A 23878-nucleotide genomic window follows, 5' to 3' on the forward strand; every position below is an offset into this window, starting at 1 on the left:
TGCATGCATTCTTGGAGTCATGTTACATCTCTTAAGTTTTTATGAGCTCTTTGTGGATTCTTTGGGTATTTTCCGAGTCAGTAAAGTTTACTCAAATGTAAACAGACGACAGACAGACACTGTTTGACTCCTAAACCAAACCCCCTTTTTTAATCTATAGTGTCACATTGTTCGGTTTTAAAAGGAATGTAGTGCTGAAAGAAATGCATTCCTTATAATTCTGAGTCTTTCACCTAAGATAGATTGTCATGATAGAAATAGATTTATTAAATTGTGCTAAATGGCTTGAGTAAAAATAGCATCACATTTTATTGTAAAGAATAAACAAAATCCTTATAACATTGTTGGTTTAGGAAACTCTATACATCTACATATTTGCTACATCACACAGAAACTGTACCTCCTACTAAAGATGAAGTTTCCCTACACACAAAGAAAAGGGGAAAAACTATTACTACTGTTTTTTGTTTTACAATAAACATAGGGCAATTGATTTATTGATTGCAGTTTTAATCATCTTCTTGTAATTAAAAGTGTGTGTGTGTGTGTGTGTGTGTGTGTTATTTTTCAAAGAAATATTTTAATAACAAGATCCAGTCTGACAAATATGAGCTGTCTGCTTGTACTATACTGTACAGGCGGACAAGGACAGAATCATTTATCTAAATTATACTATTTAGATAAATGATTTACATGTGAAAGAATAACAACCTAATAAAGATAAGATATCAACTGACAAAAGGTCAGAGTACCTACCAAAGACGCCTCTCTTACTCACTTTGTGTTGGACCAGCTCGGCACTCGTGTGTACACATCTGTTTAAAGGTCAAATACATAACTTCATGCTGTCATTAATAAATAACTGACAAATTTCTTAATTTAAATGTAAATAATGAATTAAGAAACATTGTTCTAGAGTACAGTTACAATCATTACCAAGACTGATGGTGTGATAATTTTCCGTCTGAATCTAAACAAAGCCCTAGGAGTTCTTAAAACATCAGTATTTGGTATAAATTCAATAAATAAACGCTTCACATTTCAGGAGGAGAAGATGACTCTGGCTCATCAGATGAAGGGGGAGATCCAGACCCTGAAGGAAAACGCCTCTAAGAAAGAGAGAGGTTTTTCAAAGAGCAGGAAGACCTGATGTCTGTAAAGGACACTGTAGTTTGTCAGATGGAGGAAGAGATTCCAAGCCTAAAAAAAAGATGTATCTGAGCAAGAGAGATTTTTCAAAGAGCAGGAAGACCTGATGCCTGTGAAGGACACTGGTTTGTCAGATGGAAGAGGAGATCCTGACCCTGAAAAAAGATGCTTCTGAGAGAAAAAGGGTTTTCAAAAAGCAAGAAGACCTGATGTCTGTGAAGGACACTCTGGTCTATCAGATGGAGGAGATTCAGAGCCTGAAGACGGACTCCTCTGAGAGGGAGAAGTCATGAGTTAATGAGTTGGAGGACCTGAAAGAAGACCGGTCTCAACCAAACAGAATCTGCGAGTTTTGGTTCAAGTTTGATTAAATTTAGGCAACAGACTGCTTAGTAAAGGTTAACATCTGATTTTGGCAATGCATACCCAGGGACCACTCACACACAAAACCAGCATCAGCACCATTATCTTATCTGAGCATAGAGAAAGGAAGCAAGGCAGACGACAAGCTTAAAAACTTCCAAAAACATGCCTAAAGTCCCTCTAAAGTGATAGCAGTGCTGTGTGGTTATATCTGCCGAGGTTTATGAATGGGCTGTTGGTCTCACAGAAGGAAAATATGTAATTTCCGCCTGTTTAACACCTCAAACAGAAAAGACTACAGCAGATTGTGAATTCATGATGGTTAAACTTGATGTTTTCAGTTGTTACAGGAGGCATTGGGAATCCAGAGTTTATTGAATATACATGTACATAAATTTTGTGCAAATTCTTGCAAAACCTACAGCCTACCTACAGTTTCACAAATGTTGCAATGCAGCTATGCATCTAACATCAAACTCAGCAAAATTAACTAATCTGAAGGAGGCAGAAAATGGTTGGGTTGAATAAATGAAAACAAAAAACCAACTGCTGATTTTCTTTTGAGGCTGTTCTCATAAATTGTGGAAGACTTCTTGTGTGTTTTTGTTTCCTCATTTTTATGCTGCAGAAGAAAAAGTAAACAAATGATCAGAAAGATAAAAGGATGAGAACATACAGATGTTCTCTCTTTAAAAATACATTTCATATCAGTGATGTGAACAAAACTGAATAATGCCAAACTGCTACAGACATTTTCATTTTTTTTTTTTTCATTTTATGTATTTACTTTTTGCTTCTATAGCCCTCTGGATGTAAAAAGTTAAATTATGTGGTTTTCTTTTCTATACTGTATACATATCAAAAGTGAATTGACATTGTACATCTGGAACAAGAAACCATTGATACAAAACCATTAGTTTTCTACAATTCTGATGCTAACAACTGTCATTTTTATTTGTACTACTAACAACTGTGTGTCAACAAATTAGTTTATAGCATAACTTGTTTTGTGCTTACCTTTTTCTCCTTGTAATATCATACACAATTGTTCCACACACTGTTGCAAAAAGACATCCAGCTGTTACGACAGCAGCAGGTGAGCAGTCACAGTCTGAGAAATCTGAAAAAATCACCCAAGAAAACTCTTAATACACATAGAAAAATACATATCTCATTGGTATATATACTTGTTTCTGTGTCAGTTTTTTGTTACTTACTTACAACAGTTAACTTGTGGCTTACTCTTTGACTCACCCTTGTAGCAGCATTAGTAGCAGAGCAGGTGTACGTCCCACTGTCCAAGCTTTTAATGGATTTTATGACATACACAGCCTCATGCTAACTGGTTGGCTTTTCCATTATGAAGTCAGGTGAAAGTTGATGATGGACAGACATAGTGGAGCAGTAAAGCATTGTAAAATCTCTAACACATATTGATTTAGGTCCTTTGATGGTCACATTATCAGGTCCATCTGTAACACAACCAAAAAGTGAGATTGTTTAAAGTTACAGCAGTTTGTCTGTATTCTTGAGTAGGCTTCTGGTGTTTCCATTATTCTTGTTTTAGCAAAACGACAGTGTTAAACCACTCTGCTACAAGGAATCAATCCTCTAATTGAGATTTTACTTAAAAGTACAAACGTGTTGATATCAAAACATAACTAAAATTCTAAACGTAAAACTACTCATCGGGCAAAATGGGCCATATTGCATGATGAGTAGTTTTACTACTCTAAAAAAATAGTTATATTATTGTATTATAATTGTTGATGCATTATTGTGTCCATTACTTTAATGTTGCAGCTGGTAAAGGTGAGGCTCATTTAATTACAAACACATAGGCCTACTGCTGGCTAGTTTGTGAATTTACCCCTTGGGGTAAAGTCTTATGATAAAATAGATAATAGATCATAATCTTTTGATCTATATGTTGCATCATAATCTGAATCAGCACAGTAACTAGTAACTCAATGTCTCCGATTATGTAGTGGAGCAGTATAGCGCAATAATTGCCCCTGAATTGTTGTGGAGCAGAAGTACTTGATTAAATATACGTAGTTACTTTCCATCATCACTGATTAGGTCAGCCAGACCATAATCCCACCACCTTCTCAAAGTGGGATTGCTGAGAGGAGGCGTGTCGGCACGGGGGCGCTCGAGATCCTCCAAAAAAGTAAAATGTCCTGATTTCTTTTTTTTGATTTAAATTAAAACAAAATAATCAAACGCTTGTGTGAAAGTAAATCCAACATTTATTTATTATAAAATATAAATAGCCTAGTTGTAGTAATTCCATGCAAAATCGACCCCAGTTGACCTCGTGTTGTGATTGGTTGCTCAAAGCACAATCAGAGAGAGACGTTTGGTGAAGTTGGATAAACTAGCTAAGCTAGCTGCAGGCTGCTCGGTAGTAGAGCGACGTAAAAAATTGCGTGCTGTTTTTCTGCGAAAACGAGCGAAGGTAGAAGTTAACTGCGAAGCAGAAAAATACCACAACATTATGGAGTAAATGCAAGTGACGATAATCTGTCTGTTGAACTTCATCTGACGACATATTGGTAGAAAAATGTGATTACAGCGGCCATATTGGGAGGCTTTCCCGGAGTTTAGCGGCCAACCACAGAGGCCACCGAAGCTTCTTACCGGTGAGTACACATTTCCATAAATTGACTATAAGCAGTCAATTTAGGACTTTCAAATTATTGTTTGAACAGTGTTTGCATTGTGTCACCTTGTGTAGCCTAATAAATCCAAAATAATTACACACGCACGCGCGCCGTATGGGGCTCTCTGATGCTCGGAGGCGAGCCGTGGCTCGGAGCCCTGCCGCTGGAGGAGATGTGACGGCGAGGTTCAACGTCTTGGTCTGCGACATGAACTTGTAGCTGCCGTTGAAGCTTCCGAGCACCGGGCTTCCACCCATTTTATCTGTTAATCATGTTGTTGAGCCGCAGTGGTGAATTGTCTGCAGTGCTGCGCGGGTTGTTGCCCTGTTCCAATTGTTTTCTTCTCATCTCCGCTAAGAGAAAACAGACATGCCATTTCAAAAATCAATAATTTATTGTCAGAAATTTCATTAGTATTAGTAAAACGTCACTTGAATCAAATTTCATGTGACATATTTCCAGTACGCAACTAACACAGGCACACCGGACACAAACAAGCAGGCCCAGTTTAACCACTGCATATAGGCTAGTAGTAGGTATGTGAGTAAAATTTTCAACATGGTTAAATGTTAAAACTAGTTGTTCAGATAGAAAGAGCTGGAAAAATCCTTTAAAATGACACCAAGACCATGTTTATGGGTTAATAAATAACAAAATAAAGGCCATTTGAAACTAGGAAGTCGTCACTTTATTTGGTCCTTTGTTTTCCATTAAAATTAAAACAAAAGGTGTGACCGAATCATAAAAATTATAACGTTTTTTGCTATAACTTTTTTAATTATTGAGATATTTATCTGAATTTTTTAGGATAAGCTTTTGGCCATATCCTCTACATATTCTACTTATGAAAAGTCAGATACACCATAATATATAAAAATAAAAACAAACACTAATTACATCGAATAATAATCTTTATTCAGACAGCACTTATAAAAACAGGTGACTAAGATTTAAAACTATTGCAAATACAACAATGTACTTGTACCACCTTAGGTAAAGGTTAGGTAAACTTTGTACCAATGGGAAAATTGTTTTGAAATACAGCCACTGCAGCACCAAACATATAAAACAAACACAATACAAAAATCCCTAGAAAGTGATTAACATCATACCACTCATACCTTGTGTAATGACATTCAATAATCACTATTTTATGTATTACAGTTACATTACATTAAGATAGGGTCAAATCTTTCAGAATCAAATCGGATACAAGTTGATATTTAGAAATTTCATAATCGGTGGCATCATCCTCATAATTTTGTCCTTCAAGCCAATAGCCAATAACGTATGTGCCTCCTTGTTTCTTCAGATATGCATCAATTTGCCCATAATACATGGTTTCACTTTTTGTGTCCTTGTCAAACCAGATGTGGCATATCCTTCTGCCCACAACCTTTCCTCCTATAATTTCATCAACACTGAACCTGCAGTCTTCATCCATCTCAGGGAACTCAATGCTCAAATCAAAGTCTGGCTTCTTCAGTTTTGCCTCCAGCTTCTTCCTGTCACTTTCCAGTCTTTGCTGCTGTTTAGCTGCAAGTCTCTTCATTACTTCGTCTTGAATTTCAGCACAGTTCTTTCTTCTCCGTTGCCTCTGTTTCTTTGCATTTGTTATGGCAACTTTAATCAGTTTTTCTCTTTTTTCAGATGTCAATTCATCCAGGTAATCCAGTACTTTATTTTTCTGAGCACGAATCTTGCAGGAGATGAAGCACAAGGTGGCATTTGGTGCCTTGTCCTTCAGAGCAGAAAACATGCCCATCACTTGCTCTGCATCAATGCTATGTAAACGAGCACTTCCTGTCTCCTTTTTTAGCTGATCATTTACATCCATGTTAAAGTACCTCTTGTACTGCCTTGTGAGGACATTGTGGACTGCATTTATACATCCTTCCATCATTGACAGAAAAAGATCTCTGTCCACAGGTTCCACCAGAAGAGCCTCAAGATCTGGACTTCTGGACAGCTCAGCACCAAACATATCATGTGTCACAGAGAGAATTTGTTGAGGATGTTATGAAAATACCTCTAACCTGTCTAGAACATCCTTTACCATGACTAAACCTTCAATGTGACTGATTTCAGAGGCTGCGCCCTTGTAAAATCTGGACATCCAAGGCCCAGACAGCACTTTCCCCAAAAGACCAAGCACCTGAATTTCCACCATGGCAACAGGACTTTGAAAATCATGTTGGAGGGCACCTCTGAGCCTGTTGCATGAAAATGTTTGTCCGTTAAGAAATTTCACAAAGAATTCTCTGTGTTCATGAAGCCGTTCACAGATCAGGAACATAACATGGAGTCTGTTTCCTCTGTATCTTGGCAGCAAACCTCGAGGCAGTTTGGCATTAGACAATGCAAGCACAAATCCTTTTGGGTCCCCTGCTGCATCTTTGTACCTGAATTTATTCAAGCCAAGCACTAAATCATTAGCCATGCAATCTGAACCCAACATCTTCTTCACATTGTTACATGGTTCCTTCTGCTTCAATGCTTTGCGACATTCAGTAGCAATAGTTTCTAGTGGATGTAGGTGGCAATTTAATTCATTAATTTTTTTCCCCCAGGAATTCTCTAATCGTTCAATAGTGGCATGGTTAACAGCTGCCCTGTCTGTCATAGTATTTGAAACAGATGCAGTTATTTCTGACCTTACCGTTGGAAAGTCTACGGTGTTGTCCTTTATTTTCTCAGCTTTGTGAAAAGCACAATATACCCCAACTAGATTGTCTACAGACTGATTAATGTGCACTTCATAGTCCTCTGCAGTTCCCCCAGCCAATGGATCAACTGCAATAATGTGGCACTTGTCAGATGAAGTTACATGTATTGAATTGACGTGTACACCCTCCTGAGTTGTTGCATCAAAACCTAATGTCATATCCTTGTTCTCTAGCATATGCTCAGCCACTTGAAAATCTGAAATTGTGCCAAGTTCACGGCACATCATTTCCACTGTGCTCCTATGTGGGACATCTCCGATATCAACACCAGTGCGCTTTGCAAACTGAGAAATTAAAATGGGGATGTTTTTTGTAGGAAGATTATTTACTATTGCTTCATAAACAAGCATCCTCATTTCTGTGGGATACTGCTTCTCCTCCTTTTTTAATTTTGAGTCACGCTGCCGATCATTAACTGTATCCTGTAACCACATATTGTCACATTGCAGCTGGCAGATAGCATCATTTTTTTCTCTGAGCTTGCCCTGCAAATCAACAATGGTAGCATCTTGTCCGTGATTTAGTCCTTGTGCCCAAATTGTCCTCCTTCGGGTTTTATTGTGTTGTTTTAAACGTTTGTGCATTTTTTGTAATTTTGTTAGTTGTCCTTTAACATCACAAAGTTCCTTCACTATGGCTAGTTTGGAGTATCTGGAATGAATTTCGGCAATTTTTAAGCCTTTTTTTGCTAATGATGCATCTTTCCGTTTCAGAAGTTGTCTGAGATGTTTTACTCGTACAACCTGTAGTGCTGATGCCTTCAATTTAGCTCTTAATTTTTTCACTTTGTTCAAGTAATTTTGCTTCATATCAGCTCTTTGTCTTGCAACAAAAGCTAATGCCTGTTGCATCTTAAGTTTCCTTGGTGTCAACAAACCCTTTCGCTGTAAGGAACGAATAGATAGTGGTGTGTCAGGGGTGCCTGGGACCTTGGACTTTGTTGTTTTCATCAGGGCTGTTGGACTTTCACTTGATGTTGATTGAACATCTGGTGCGTGTAATGGTCCAACATCTCCAGTGGAAGGCGGACTTGGGTCATCATGCATATCAACACCATGGGGAGGCTGACTATTGTTCAGATCAAAGGGTCCTAAGGCTGGGCTGGGAACAACATCAGTGATGGAAGAAAGGCTTCTTTCTTGATAAGAACACTCAGTGGAAGGCGTAGTAGGACTGGGATCATCAGACATCACTACATCGGCTTGAACATCAGACATGTCAGGGACTGCTGTGAATTTTACAAAATCTTCAAGGCATATCTGTAAAAAATATATATATATATTTTAATTTCATATTTTATATTACTATTAGAGACTTCAGGCAATTAACAGTTACATATACAGATATTTAAGAAAAAGCAATATATGCTTACCTTTGTGTAGTTGTCCATGTCTGACTGACGAGTGAGGTGGTGCTCATATTTCTGCACTCTCTTTGCCAATTGGTTTATGTGATGGGGGTTGAGTGTACTGTGGAGCATGTTTTGGATAGCTTTCACAGTTTGGGCTGGAGACTTGTCGCAGACATGATAAAGTAACAGCAGATGACCATTCTTTAGTTGATCATGTGTAGATGGCAGCTGACTGAAGTTTTCCTCCAAAAACAACCGGCCCCTTCCTGGCTCTAGCTTCTCTGAACATATTTTTTTCTTTCTTTTGACCTTTGGCATTTTTGCTGAATACACCAGAAAAAAATGTAAGTAGAAGACACTTCATTTTTGTTAACAGTATTTTCCACACATTTGAGTCCTCCCTTAAATGTTGGCATAAATGAGGAAACCCTCATTAGTCACACTAACATTAGACCATGAAGACTTCCTCTCTCACTCATCAGTCGTTTACTGTTAACATATATGCCCCCTCCAGAAACACTTCAGTAACTATTTTCTACTTTATTTTCTGCAATGAAAATAGCTCCATCTAACAAAACAACTTTTATAGCTTTACTATTTGACACAAGAAATTATTTCGCACACATTCTAAAATATACAGACATCTGCTACATGAAACAGTATGGCTGCTTCACAGTCATTATCTGTCCATTGAATTTGAAGCAGATTTTGCGGGTGGTGAAACTCCCGAGGTCGTCGTTCAAATTCATTGAAATTTCATTCACTTGTAGTTTAGCAATTAAACTAAATGTATATTGCAATTTCAAGAATGTTTTTACTCACCTTCGGCAAAAACGATTTTCCGAGCAACACACTTTTGGCGGCGCTCGCCAGCACAGTTCAACAGGAAGGAAGGTGACTGAACGAGAAGGTATCTATGGTTCTTCTGGTGGTGTTACCGATAAAAAAAAACACGGAAAATCCGCCATCAACAAAACAAGAGACGCATTTTTTCTGTAACACCGCACGCGTCTGACGAAATCCAAAGTCGCGTCGACCGGAACTAAAATAGCAGCCGCGACAGCGGAGATAGGCGCGTACCTACTAGTAGGCTATAAGCCTCAAACTTCGAACACCTTGGTATTTTAATGGTAGGCTATTGGTACTGTACCAAATTTTAGAAAGTGGTGTGCTATTCCTTCCACTTATTTGCAAATGTATGCTGATGATCATATAGGTTACGATATTTAAGTCTGCCTTTTCACGGCTTAAGGTTTTGTTTGGACCTTTTATTACGAGCATTAGATCCACAGTTGTGGTTTCTGTCTGCCATTCCTAGTAACAAGTAAACAACTGTGATGTGTATGGAACCTGGGAGTAATTGCTTCTTTAGGGATGGCTTGTAACCCTAGTCCCTTTGCCATCAGTCTTGCTTTGCCAGACCCTCTTCCAAGTCTGGCTACTCCACATAGCGTTTGAGGATGGTAGGACAACGGGCTCTGGTTTAATGGCATTTCTTCAACCCTTGTTTTGTCCTGGGGTCATTTTGACCGCAAATAAATGTTTTTTTTATTCATCAAATGCTTTGAAAATAATGGTTGTTGTTTAGTACTATGCTCTTAATGGTACAAAACATTTGAAGTAAATTGATTGAATTACGGGTGTTTTACTGAATTTAATAACTTCTGTTGTCCTCTGGGGTCAAAAAGACCCCACAGCACAAAGTGATTCAATAGAGCAAATAGTCCCACCATACTGCTCATCAAAACATCTTTGATCATGGATGTTTGATGTGTGTGGTCAAGCAATGGCAAGACAACAGCAGAACAGGTCTTCTCTGACAGGTGCTGGGCCATTTCACAGTTTAGTCTGAGAGAGACAGGCAGCACAATGAGGAGGCAGAAGCTCTGTACTGCACAGGAGGCTTGCAAGATATTTGTTAATATGAAAGAAAAGACAGACGAGGAGGACAATGCTGAACATAATGAGGGGATCAGTCAACTGATGAGGAAAATAATGATGAGGTGATAGATCCAACATACAGGTTGCATGCTACTTTGTCCTCTGAAGAAGCCCCCACATTGCCTGCTGCAGAAAAGGAAGAGGAGTATGAATTGAAGGAAATTGATGAACTTGATGATGAGGTGGAACCTAAAGCTGATGTAGAAGTGTTAGAAGTGCAGCAGTGCATCTATTATGATGAAGAATCAACGGATGAGGTAGTATCTAAAGCTGAAATAGTGGAAGTGCCAGAAGTGGAGGACTGCATCTATCATGATGAAGCTGAAGAATCAACTGATGAGAAAGAATCAGTCAGGAAGAGGACCCAGCTGAGATAGAATAGTTCAAGTCAAAGGATGAAACATTGGTGCCCAGATAGCTCAGTTGGTAGAGCGGGTGGCTATATATAGAGGGTTACTCCTCGACGCAGCGGGCCCAAGTTTGACTGCGACCTGCAGCCCTTTGCTGCATGTCATTTCCCACTCTCTCTCCCCTTTCTGGTCATCTCAGCTGTCCCCTCAATAAAGGCCTAAGAGCCGCTCAAAAATAGTTGTGTGAGAGAAAATTCAGATTGGACAGATAGTCTAGCAAGCTGTCTCAATTTACCATGCAGAAATCTGAGGTGCAGTCAACAGTAGTCATCATAAATCCACAGACTTTAAAATTCCAAACAGAAAGCTGAAGGAAATGCATCCGGTGGGATTTCCTGCAGCACCCATCCCGCAAGTAGAACGCAAATCACATAGAATATGTTGCCATAAACTCACATTGGATTAAAAGATTCACCGGCTGGCAGGTTCCACTACTGGCACTATTCAACATGTTGCACCTTAATGGTCCCTGGTCGTAGCGGGTCACATGAATTATAGTGAGAGGGGATCCGTGAGCTGAACTCTGTCACTGGCTGTAACCTCAGAGCTGCTTATCAACCAGAGGAAAGCAAGGGAGAGGATCCACAGGAGGAGCAGGACAGATGGGCAGAGCTGCTGAACTCAACTAAGTGTGTGTTTTTTGAAGTAACCACCACATTGGAGACTGGTGCTATGATAAAAAGTAAAGAGAGGTTTGCAGCAAGTCAAGTATTCATATGTTCAACTTAATTTAATGTACGAAATGTATTCTAACTTACTTGGTACAAAGACAGCTACAGGCTGAGATGTTCATATCTCAGAGTTTTGTCATTAAAGGCCTGACAGCTGTAGTTCCCACTCTGACTCATCTGAATGTTCATCAGTCTTAGCTCTGGTCCAGTGTCAGACAGCAGGTCTCCATTCAGAAACCAGTGAAACTGGGCAGCAAGCCTGTAGTCAGCTGAGCAGGACAGGGTGATGTCTGACCCTTCCTCAACGTACTCTTGTGATGGAGATAGTGTCAAATTAATATTTTCTGGGACATCTGCAGTGTGTGGCACATGGAAATTACACACAAAAGAAAAGAGTTACCAAAACGCAAATTATCAAAGCACACAGGGAAATTACTTTAGACACAGACGCTACTTTTAGCAATTTTGAGTATTTCATATTAGTGTGAACATTTTAAGCACTTGGATTGAAAGGAGCATGCTACAACTGAGAATTTAAATAAGCTAGTAACTGACAGCTGTTGGAATGGTTACTGAATCACTTGTGCCATTACTGATGGGGTTAAATGTGTGACAGCTGAATGGTCCATGGTCATAGCGGGTCACACTAACTGTAGTGAGAGTGGAGCCTCCATCAGTGAGCTGAGCTCTGGTACTGGCTGTAACCTCAGAGCTGCAGTTCAGCCAGAGGAAAGAGAGAAAGGATCCAGAGGAGGAGCAGGACAGACTCCACTAGTCTGTCCTGCTGAGAGTTACTACCACATTAGAGTTTGGTGCTGTAGTGAGACATCCAACTTCTTTACTGTCTTTGTTGGGAGTTGCACATGCGCAGTAGCTAGGCAAGATCACAACTCTGTAGTTTACCCTTGTCGGATTGATAAAGTATAATAAAAAACAGCTAGATAACTTTTTCTCAAAATTGGTCAGTACAAGGCATGATTAGCTGGGAGACTATGGTGCACTTTCAAATTTGTGTGGAAAACCTGCAGAACAGGGACATGTAAGTAGTTCTTTTGTAGATTATAGTGAACTAGTGTGTGTTGTAGCAGTGTTTTACCATTGAGAACAAGCTAGCATGTGCTATGGTTAGCCACCTCGTCTTGGCTAGTTTTGTAGAAAGCCGTGCAAAGTTTGAACAGCTCACCCAGAGACTGAAGGCAGAGGATATTCAAAAACCCGTATCTCACTCAAAACAGCATGGATGTTTACTTCCAAGTTTTTATGTGTGTGGAAGCACCAGAGACACAAAATAATCCAGAACAGTGTTTTTTTTCATAATATGGGTACTTTTAAGCATTCAAATTCAACAAAGAAAAGGTCCCTTTTTATGTTCTATGTACGTAGATGCACTCCTACAAAATCCCCCCAGTAGTCAAGAATGATTTATTTAAAATAAGAGCTATTCATATCTTGTAAAAACTTGTCTGGTTATCGCGGGGAAAAAAAGAAATCCCTTTCATTTTTTCTCAATATTGTGCAGCCATATGTGGAAGCGCCCTTAAACAACTTGTCCTTGTCTACCAAATACCACTTCAACTAAGTTGCAACTGAAACCAAAGTTAGATACATGCTCATCTCACCTCCACTCTTTTACAGTATGTGAGAGTAAAGTTACAGATTTTTAACATTCATAACCCAAGCTCATTTAACCCTCATAGACTCTTGTAAATGTTAAATATGTTAAAAATGCTATTTAACTTGTATTATTAAGATTTGATTGTGTATTAAACTGTTTCTTATTCCCTGTTTCTGCCTTCAGGAAGAGTTAAACATCCAGGAAGATATCTTGCTCATTTAAAAAAACATTAACACTTTGATCAACATGTTTCATCCATCAGAGTTCCAGAACAATGATAGTTACACCACAAGAGGACAGCATAATGCAGCCTTTAGCATAAAAGTGTTCTGCAGCTTCAAAGGGCGTACTCTATCTCAATATTCAGACATTTTGCAACTCAGCACTTTGGAAGATTTTCAGTTCAGTCATAATTATAGCTGCCATAGCATGGCATTAATAGAGTACTGTCAAAGTCTGATGACTAGCTTTTACTTGTCCTTCAGATGCACCACAGGCACACTTTTAGTAAACCATTAACATATTTAAACTAAAGTAAACACACAGTACACAGCTTTATTAAAATAAATGCAAGTTTTGTATATATCTTGTTTTACATATCTTATGCATAATATCTTATCTCAATCAAATATGTTTTCATTGTTTACAACATTGAGGGCAGACACAGTAGGTGAACAGGAGAATCAAACAAACATAGATATACACTTAAATTCACAAAGTTAACAAAACATAAAATACTAGAAGGGCAATCGGAGAGTGCAGACAACCGCTAAGGTATTCCCTATGTCACCAAATTTTTTGTACTTGAATTTGTCATTGCACAGTAGACACATAGAAATAAAGCTTATTTTACCATTGTTTGACATTGATTGCGTTCTAAAGCACAAATCAATTACCATCAAATACTCAACAAATGATTTTTGTGAAGACTGATGCTCTATTCTCCTACTCTGCATTTTATTAATTGCAGCACTAAAACAGGAAGTAGGCTACTTGTATTGATTTGTGACCCATTATTGGATGAACGGAGACATTTCTTTGTTTAATATTAAGGGTGTCACAATTTTGATTTGAAATTGATCAAAATTAATTTACAATCTTGAATATCAAATAAAAAAAAATGGAATAGTCAATACTGCCACGCTCCCACGTCAGGTGGGGGTGTGGCAGCGGTCAACGGTAGAACTGCACCCCTCTAACCCAGAAAAACATTTCCCAGAGACTTTGCATGGCGAAAGAAACTAGAATACTTTCAGCAGATAATTATTTTGTGGTACATCAAATTCCCAGCCCGAACACTTAAAGAGTCCTCTTTTAAAACATCACATTTAAACATTTTAACAAGTTATTAAACTAGGCATGATGAACGCGCACAATGAATGCAAACCGACCCATGGAACTGCGCCACTGTAACCTTGCACGCCCCCATTTCACGTTCTGCCAAGCAGAAAAAACACAAGTTGAAGCGCTGCGAGTTGTATCCTATAACAGTCAAAGCCAGTCAAAAGAAAAGATACGATGGCAACTGCAGAAGCAGAAGACCCATCGACAGAACATGAGCCCCCTCCTCTTTCACTGAAGTCGCTGGTGTGGAAATAATTCGTCTTTCCAGTGAGTTATGTTGACAACGTTCGCGTTATTCACACAACTCTGTGCGTGTACCATATTATTCCACTGGCAACACGACTAACGTTGGTCTTCGGTGGTTTTTTAAATTATTTTCCTCTGCAGAGCATAACAAAAAATGGTGAGAACAAATGCACAAAGTTCACAGGAGCAACGAGTCTGGCAAAATTAAACAGAAAACATCATGGTCTTAGATTCTGTTTTCCCTAGCAAGAGGAAACCTTGTTTGGAACATGCCTAACCTTAGCAGAACAGTTAATCATAACATGATACAAGTTGTAGCCATTTCTATGTCATTTCTGCATCTGTCCCCAATCCTCAGAATCTCTAGCGGTTGTTATCTTAGCTTCCAAAGACAACCTGGTGTCATTTGGTCACGTACAAAAGAAAATGCCTTCTGTAAGATACTTCTGTATCTTTCACTACAGGGCACCGGTCCTCAAAGGGTGATGAGTCAACAGACAATTGTCGACTCTGCTTTTAGGATGGACCCATACACAAATGAATTGAATGAAGTCATTTAACACAAAACCTAGATGTATCTATTAAACCAACAACAACAAAACTACTCTTCTGTCTTCATTTGTAATTAAACTTCCAAGTAACTCAACTAGTGCAAAAGCAATTACAAGCGCCTTAGGAGTATTCATCTTAGCAGACATGCAACGTTATTCGGTGGTGGAAATCTCTGGTTTTTGGCATTTAATTAGTGTGCTAGAACCTGTTTTTTATGGTTTTTGTTTATTTGTGAACTTGAATGTCATCTTCTGTGAAGAAGACTCTAGTTACTGGATGGCAGGTTATTGTTCAATTTTTTTTTGGGGGGGATGTCGAATGTCCAATTATTGTAACATTATAATTTATGTTGTTAATAAATGTTTTACAATTACAATTTTACAATGTAGTGTGGTAAATTGCAAACAAAGGTTGGATATATTGCATAAAAGTCTAGTCTAAAACTGGCATAGCAACCTGTACTTTAAAAAAATAAATGCAAAAATTGAGAACTGATTTGAATCGTGACCTTAGAATCGAAAATGTAATCAAATCAAGGATTTGGAGAATCGCGGCGCCCTTATTTAATATTATTAAAAGTAAATGTTTAATCTTGCCAGATCTCGTGGGGGCAAGATCTCGCCCAACTCTATTCAGCATAAATGCATCCTGAAATTGGAGAGGATTTAACAACATTGGCATCCAAGATGACATTGTTTACTGTTGTTAGAAGCTACGTGCGACAATAGTAGTTAGACCAATCATAGAAGGCTGGTCAAGTGTTGCGGAACACTCAGCCAAAAGTAGAACAAAAATGAAACCGTTGGAAATCTGAAAGTTTTAGTTTACAATGATTTAGCTAAAATACATTTACCTCATTTTTTTTTTTTTTGGCTACGTTTTTTTAACATGGAAATCCAACATAACATTGTAGATATGACAGAAATTAAGAAAAAGCATAATATGTTCCCCTTTTCCGCTTTTTTAATGTTATTTATTATCTTCTCTAGCTTTTCCAACATTTTAGACACAGATATGGTAGTAATAATAATAGTCCAAAACAAAGTTAAATTGCATGTTTTGTTTTAGAAAAAAAAATACATTTTCTTGAGGGGGACCCCTAAAGACCCTGTCAAATACGTGCACCTAAGTCTTCCTTTGCCCATGGCCCATATCCACCATGTTTCTTTGGAATCGGGCCAGTAATTTTATTCCATAAACCTGCAGACAGACAAACAAACCAACAAACACACTGTCAAACCGAACCAAAACATAACCTTCTTGGCGGAGGTAAGAGTAATTTCATTTTAAATTTAATTTATATAAACACGTGAATTAAATTTAAAAAACACATTAACCACTGTTTAGTAATAGCTGCATAATAAATGTTTTTAACCTTGTAGGCACAAAAGGAATCAGTGTGACAATGTCTAATGTGAAAATTATCATCAAGCTCTGCAGCCCTATGGAGTTCTTTGATTCTATTTTAGCTCTTATTTTAGGTTTGAAGAAATGTCACTATAAACCAAAGGTAGCAGAAAAAATGTATCAATAAAAAAAATTGACATTTATTAACATTTCTTTTCTTCAGGCTAGTTATAATGTTGCAAGTTTGCTCATTTTCTGACCATCTGATTGACAACAAGTTAAAAGGAGGGACTTGTCAGTGCTTTGATCAACTCTCAATACTAACTGTTCATAATAATGAATGGTCAGTAATTGTTGGTCTATAGTTGGCTTTTTCTGATAAACTAACATTTATTATAATACAATATTACAACCACTGAGTGCTTCCCTCTTCAAAAAACATTAATCCATTTTCATTAAATCAGAAGAATTAAATAAAAACTCACCTTGGAAATTAAGTCATTGAGTTTACAAGTTGCCATATAGTGCTGAAGCGTTCTCATACACATTTTCTTCTTTTTCTAGGCAAAAAAATAGTTTTGTTAAATCTGATTAGGTATATGTACAATTTGTATAATAGTGATATTTTTTTGACTTTGTTATATTCATGATTGTCTAAGTGTAGGATAAAGTTAAATCAAGTAAATACTAACCATTCTTATCAGAATGTGGCGGAGCTTTGTTGTTGATTCTACGTATTAGAAATAAAAGCATTGTTGAAATTCAGCCATGCAACCAAACAACGTAAAATTCAAACTGGAACCCATGTTGTGTGTTAGAGTAATATTTAGGAGTATTTTATGAAAACAATTAATTATAAAGGACCTCCGGTTAATAATATGTAAATGATTTTATTCATGTTAACATATTCTTACTGTTAATGTTTAGACTGCAGTAAGTCTAATTCATACTGTATGATTATTAGAGAAAGGTTAATTCAGGGTTCATCTAAATTCAGTTACCTATAAAAAGTCTTGCTGGTAATACTAATAAGGCTATTTTTCACATACGTTTTTTTGTAAAAATAATGCCCTCCAACAGCTCCTGCTGAAGCAACTACTAAACACGAGACAACTATTCCAGCAATGGCACCAGCTGACAGACCTCCAGACCAGCCGTCTGAAATGAAACAAAAAAACAAACACTTCACCTTTTATTATTATCTAATTTCCAAATTGTTATCATGGTAAATGCAAAATATGTCTGAATACTGTAGGGCCCTGAGTGTAATAAAAGTTAAGGATTTGCTTAAGCACATTAGCAAATAGTTTAGCTTCCTGTTGGTGCAAAAAAGCAGCGTCAAACATATGTTTGTTGGGAAGATTTCTTTTGTGCCCTGTGCCCTGCACAGGCCTCTCTTACGTCCGCAGATACTGTATATTACAATGGCATGACCAGAGATTTGCTGTTTGAAGACATCGACATCCGCGGTGTCCGCCATGTACCGACCACCAACTGGCTACATCCTGCTGCCGGCCCGCTCGCCGTTGCATGTTGTTTTGTGGTGGATTACCACTGGAGGAACTGAAGTGGCACATGATGGCAGCAGGGTGGACAGTTGAGTAAGGTAAGGATACCACCTGTGGCAACACCCAGACAGCCGGGAAGGGGAAGGATGCGGTGACACACCTCCTAGAGAGCGGCGCTTCAGCCACAAAGGTGGCACCAAGGTGTCTGCTCAAGGAGAACGCGCCCTACGGGCTGCACCTTTCCAAGTCCCAGCTCCAGCTACACCTACGGCAGCGCAGCCTTCACAAAAGATTTACGCCCAGGTTTACCAGCCCCCGCCTCCTTTTTAACTGTGTGTTGGAAACAGCCGTGTCATCTCAGGGGAGTTGGCTGCGCTGACGTCGGAGCTGACAGGGCTGTGGGCAAAGAATGCTTTTTTTCTGCCAGGAGAAGAGAACGACGGTTTCTATTAGGGCTGCACAATTAATCAAATTTGAATCACCATCCTGATTTTGCCAAACCACGATCAACTTTGCGTGATCGAGCAATATTTTAAATGCAACATTTCATATAACGCTCCGTTTTTTTTTTTTTTGCAAAGCCAATCTACCGCTCCGTAATCTGATCATGTGCCAGTCAGAGTTGTTCCCTGCAACGCGCAAGTTAGTTTTTAGATGGAGAAAGGCACAGAGGACAGAGTAACGTGAGGAAAATTCAACAGATAGCAGTCTGTTATACGTCGGTCTTAAGGTTTACCAGTTTACTAGTAAATGCAGAATTTTGTCCACATTTTGTTTTAGTCTTGCAACAGAAAACTCAGATTCAAAAAAGTCTAGCTAGTGGTCTCGCTTTATCTTGGAACGATCTGCGGCGCATTTAACCACAGTCCTCATATATCCACTGGAGTTTTTACACCGGAGTAAATTGCCAACACACAGAAAGTGGAAGGTAACGGACACCTGGCAGAATTTTTGGTGGCACCCAAACAATCTCGGAAATGAAACGTCATCGATATAGCCTAATAATAAATCACCTGAAATTCTCTCTGTTGGGCAAAAGATCATGTGAAAATATGAGAACGGGAACAAACTGAAAATTCACTAATTAAATAGCATTGGAACTTAATAATATTGGAACAGGTAATCATTGTGAAAGGCAAATGTTATAACTAACTGCTTCCCGAATAAAAGAATTCTGACTGTTCACACTGTTGTTTTAACATTTGTGGTTTTAAATAACCTATACCTCATTAATATCTTTTAATATGAGAGGAACATGCAACATAAGTTCTTATTTTGTGTGTCAGTTCACACACTGAAAACATAGAAGAAAACTGTTTCACTAAAACAGGATTTTTTAACAGTTGCCTCGTGACCTTTGTTATGTAATGGGATTTCAAATTGGTTGTTGGCTCTGAAGACTACAAGTTAATAATAACAATAAATCTCATTTAGGAATAGATCTGTAAAAAACATTTAGGAAGCCTGTTACTATTCAAATCATCAGAGATAACACTGTTGGTTAATCACAGTATTCAAGAGTATTAACAAAATCTGCAATCAACTGGGGGTGGGGGGGAACAACAGCATAGTTTTGTGATATTTTACGTGCCAATATGTGTATCTGTAGTAGATGTCTGTATCAATACATAGATGCCAATTATCAATCTTTTATTATATATTGATGTATGTTTAACAAACAGAGGAATGTATCTTTTTAGATAAAATAGATGTTGACAAAGCTTTACTTCAAAGCCATAATTTGAAGTTGGAAAAAAGGTAATGCATTTAAATATACACTCACCGGCCACTTTATTAGGTACCCCATGCTGGTAACGGGTTGGACCCCCTTTTGCCTTCAGAACTGCCTCAATTCTTGGTGGCATAGATTCAACAAGGTGCTGGAAGCATTCCTCAGGGAGTTTGGTCCATATTGACATGATGGCATCACACAGTTGCCGCAGATTTGTCGGCTGCACATCCATGATGCGAATCTCCCGTTCCACCACATCCCAAAGATGCTCTATTGGATTGAGATCTGGTAACTGTGGAGGCCATTTGAGTACAGCAAACTCATTGTCATGTTCAAGAAACCAGTCTGTGATGATTCCAGCTTTATGACATGGCGCATTATCCTGCTGAAAGTAGCCATCAGAAGTTGGGTACATTATGGTCATAAAGGGATGGACATGGTCAGCAACAATACTCAGGTAGGCTGTGGCGTTGCAACAATGCTCAATTGGTACCAAGGGGCCCAAAGAGTGCCAAGAAAATATTCCCCACACCATGACACCACCACCACCAGCCTGAACCGTTGATACAAGGCAGGATGGATCCATGCTTTCATGTTGTAGACGCCAAATTCTGACCCTACCATCCGACTGTCGCAGCAGAAATCGAGACTCATCAGACCAGGCAACGTTTTTCCAATCTTCTATTGTCCAATTTCGATGAGCTTGTGCAAATTGTAGTCTCAGTTTCCTGTTCTTAGCTGAAAGGAGTGGCAGCCGATGTGGTCTTCTGCTGCTGTAGCCCATCTGCCTCAAAGTTGGACGTACTGTGCGTTCAGAGATGCTCTTCTGCCCACCTTGGTTGTAACGGGTGGTTATTTGAGTCACTGTTGCCCTTCTATCAGCTCGAACCAGTCTGGCCATTCTCCTCTGACCTCTGGCATCAACAAGGCATTTCCGCCCACAGAACTGCCGCTCACTGGATGTTTTTTCTTTTTCGGACCATTCTCTGTAAACCCTAGAGATGGTTGTGCGTGAAAATCCCAGTAGATTAGCAGTTTCTGAATATATATATATATACACACACACTCACCGGCCACTTTATGAGGTACACCTTTCCAACTGCTCGTTAACACTTAATTTCTAAGCAGCCAATCACATGGCGGCAACTCAGTGCATTTAGGCATGTAGACATGGTCAAGAGAATCTCCTGCAGTTCAAACCGAGCATCAGTATGGGGAAGAAAGGTGATTTGAGTGACTTTGAACGTGGCATGATTGTTGGTGCCAGAAGGTCGGAGTATTTCAGAAACTGCTAATCTACTGGGATTTTCACGCACAACCATCTCTAGGGTTTACAGAGAATGGTCCGAAAAAGAAAAAACATCCAGTGAGCGGCAGTTCTGTGGGCGGAAATGCCTTGTTGATGCCAGAGGTCAGAGGAGAATGGCCAGACTGGTTCGAGCTGATAGAAGGGCAACAGTGACTCAAATAACCACCCGTTACAACCAAGGTGGGCAGAAGAGCATCTCTGAACGCACAGTACGTCCAACTTTGAGGCAGATGGGCTACAGCAGCAGAAGACCACATCGGGTGCCACTCCTTTCAGCTAAGAACAGGAAACTGAGACTACAATTTGCACAAGCTCATCGAAATTCGACAATAGAAGATTGGAAAAAACGTTGCCTGGTCTGATGAGTCTCGATTTCTGCTGCGACAGTCGGATGGTAGGGTCAGAATTTGGCGTCTACAACATGAAAGCATGGATCCATCCTGCCTTGTATCAACGGTTCAGGCTGGTGGTGGTGGTGTCATGGTGTGGGGAATATTTTCTTGGCACTCTTTGGGCCCCTTGGTACCAATTGAGCATCGTTGCAACGCCACAGCCTACCTGAGTATTGTTGCTGACCATGTCCATCCCTTTATGACCATAATGTACCCAACTTCTGATGGCTACTTTCAGCAGGATAATGCGCCATGTCATGAAGCTGGAATCATCACAGACTGGTTTCTTGAACATGAGAATGAGTTCGCTGTACTCAAATGGCCTCCACAGTCACCAGATCTCAATCCAATAGAGCATCTTTGGGATGTGGTGGAACGGGAGATTCGCGTCATGGATGTGCAGCCGACAAATCTGCGGCAACTGTGTGATGCCATCATGTCAATATGGACCAAACTCCCTGAGGAATGCTTCCAGCACCTTGTTGAATCTATGCCACGAAGAATTGAGGCAGTTCTGAAGGCAAAAGGGGGTCCAACCCGTTACTAGCATGGGGTACCTAATAAAGTGGCCGGTGAGTGTGTGTGTGTGTATATGTATGTATGTATGTATATATATATATATATATATATATATATATATATATATATATATATATATGTATGTATGTATGTATGTATGTATGTGTATATATATATATATATGCCATAATATCTTACAACACTATCTTTGTACCTGTTACAGACAATCCATGGACTGCAATCGATGTTCTCTCAGTTATACTATTCATCGCTTGACAGGTGTAGTTGCCGCTGTCAGAGAGTTTAGCGTTGTCTGTAGTGAACTTAGCAGAGTTGTGTATCTCTGTCCCATTCAGTTTCCAGATGTAGGTAGCAGGTGGTGTGGAATCAGCAGAGCAGGTTAATGTGAAGGACTCTCCCAAATGTATCTCACTTCGACCTTTGATTTGAACATTTCCTGGTCCATCTGAAACACATATTTGTAAAGTTCTTACAGCAGCAAAATAAGGAATATAAAATGTGTTCACTAATTTACTTTAAAATGCTACAGATCGACACACTAAACATTTTTGTAACATAGTTATTTATGGTACTCATAATTTTGAACATTAAATGTACAGTTTGCTACCTACAGATCACAACCATGCTGTATTTAGCTTCATCGTTGCTGATGGGGTTGCTGATTTTACAGGAATATTCCCCACCGTCTGTCGTTTTCAGGCTGTTGAAAGACAGCACTTTGCTCTTGTCATAAAGGTTCATGTTTTCAGCCAGAGTCAGATCTGAGCCATCCTTCATCCAGTTTCTGGTAAAGACAGAGCCAGCAGCATCACAGGTTAAGTTGACAGAGATCCCTTCAATTGTCAGGTTTGTGGTTGGTGTGACAAAAGCACCGGATATTATCTCTGTTGGTTAAAAGATCACGTTAAAAATATGAGAACAGGAAGGAACTAACTGAAAATTGACAACTTAAAAATATACAAAAGAAACTTAAGAACTAACTTTATCATTGCAAAAGCCAAACATAATCACAGTTTCCTAAATTATGTTTAAGCAAACAAAAATGTTATACACAGAGGACATACAGAGCAACATTTAGAGAAGTGTTTCTGTCCACCTGGTAAGTATAGGTCACACGTTAACTGTCCTTTTAGCGGTTATGCTTCAGCTGCTAAATTCATCATTGCAAAGGGCAATCATACTTAGTTTCCTGAATAATGTCTACAAAAATTGTCAGTCTGTCCACACTGTTATTTTATAATTCGTGGTTTTGAATAACTTTTACCTTAGAAATATCATCTACATAATAAGAGCAAAATGGCTGTATAAAATTTAGTTCTTAGTCAGTGTGTCAGGTCACACACTGAAAAACGTAGAAGAAATCTGTTACATTGAAACCTCAAAATTATTAAACTGACTCGTGATCTTTTGTTATGTAATGTGATTTTCCGATTGATCAAATGTAATTGTTTTGAAGTTTTTACCCCAAGTCTTAATGTAGCATGACTTCTTTAAACACAACCTTGACACATAATCACTGTTTAGGCAAACATTAATATTACACACAGAGGACATACAGAGCAACATTTAGAGTGGTGTTTCTGTCCACCTGGTTAGTATAAGTCACACATTAACTGTCCTTTTAGTGGTTATGCTTCAGCTGCTAAATTGTGCACTTTCCTCACCAGCTAGTCGCTTACTTGGTCTGACTGTATTTTGTACTTGGCAGGTACAGTAGTGTACAGTGGGTTTTGCTGACAACAGCTGCCTGCTGCCAAAAATAATGAACTAAGACTCAACCCAACTGTCTGCGTCTTAATATTAAATGTTCATACAAAAAGAGACAATGATTTGAGTACACATTTTCCCAATGCAGATTATGCAGATGGTCAGTTAAGTCTGTCGGACCGGTCCGACAGACTTAACTGACCATCTGCATAATCTGCATTCGGAAAATGTGTACTCAAATCATTGCGTCTTAATATTAAAAGTTCATATAAAAAAAGACAGACAGTTGGGTTGAGTCTTAGTTCATTA

At 38.9% G+C, this 23878-nt stretch overlaps 2 protein-coding genes across 2 annotated transcripts; both read right to left on the reverse strand.

Moving 5' to 3' along the window:
* Positions 1 to 5370: 5370 nt before the first annotated feature.
* Positions 5371 to 9119, reverse strand: LOC116691222 (uncharacterized). The gene is made up of 3 exons (XM_032518648.1): positions 9078 to 9119; positions 8277 to 8578; positions 5371 to 8163 (listed from the first exon to the last, which is right to left on the reverse strand). The coding sequence occupies exons 2-3, from the start codon at positions 8571 to 8573 to the stop codon at positions 6196 to 6198; spliced, it is 2265 nt and encodes a 754-aa protein (XP_032374539.1). The 5' UTR covers positions 8574 to 8578; positions 9078 to 9119; the 3' UTR covers positions 5371 to 6195.
* A 2260-nt stretch (positions 9120 to 11379) lies between these two features.
* Positions 11380 to 22747, reverse strand: LOC116690817 (carcinoembryonic antigen-related cell adhesion molecule 6). Its single transcript, XM_032517987.1, has 5 exons — positions 22474 to 22747; positions 22056 to 22307; positions 17431 to 17539; positions 17074 to 17111; positions 11380 to 11588 (listed from the first exon to the last, which is right to left on the reverse strand). The coding sequence occupies exons 1-5, from the start codon at positions 22637 to 22639 to the stop codon at positions 11380 to 11382; spliced, it is 774 nt and encodes a 257-aa protein (XP_032373878.1). The 5' UTR covers positions 22640 to 22747.
* Positions 22748 to 23878: the final 1131 nt, after the last annotated feature.

Source organism: Etheostoma spectabile, chromosome 6 (assembly GCF_008692095.1).
Source record: "Etheostoma spectabile isolate EspeVRDwgs_2016 chromosome 6, UIUC_Espe_1.0, whole genome shotgun sequence".
Lineage (NCBI taxonomy): Eukaryota > Metazoa > Chordata > Actinopteri > Perciformes > Percidae > Etheostoma > Etheostoma spectabile.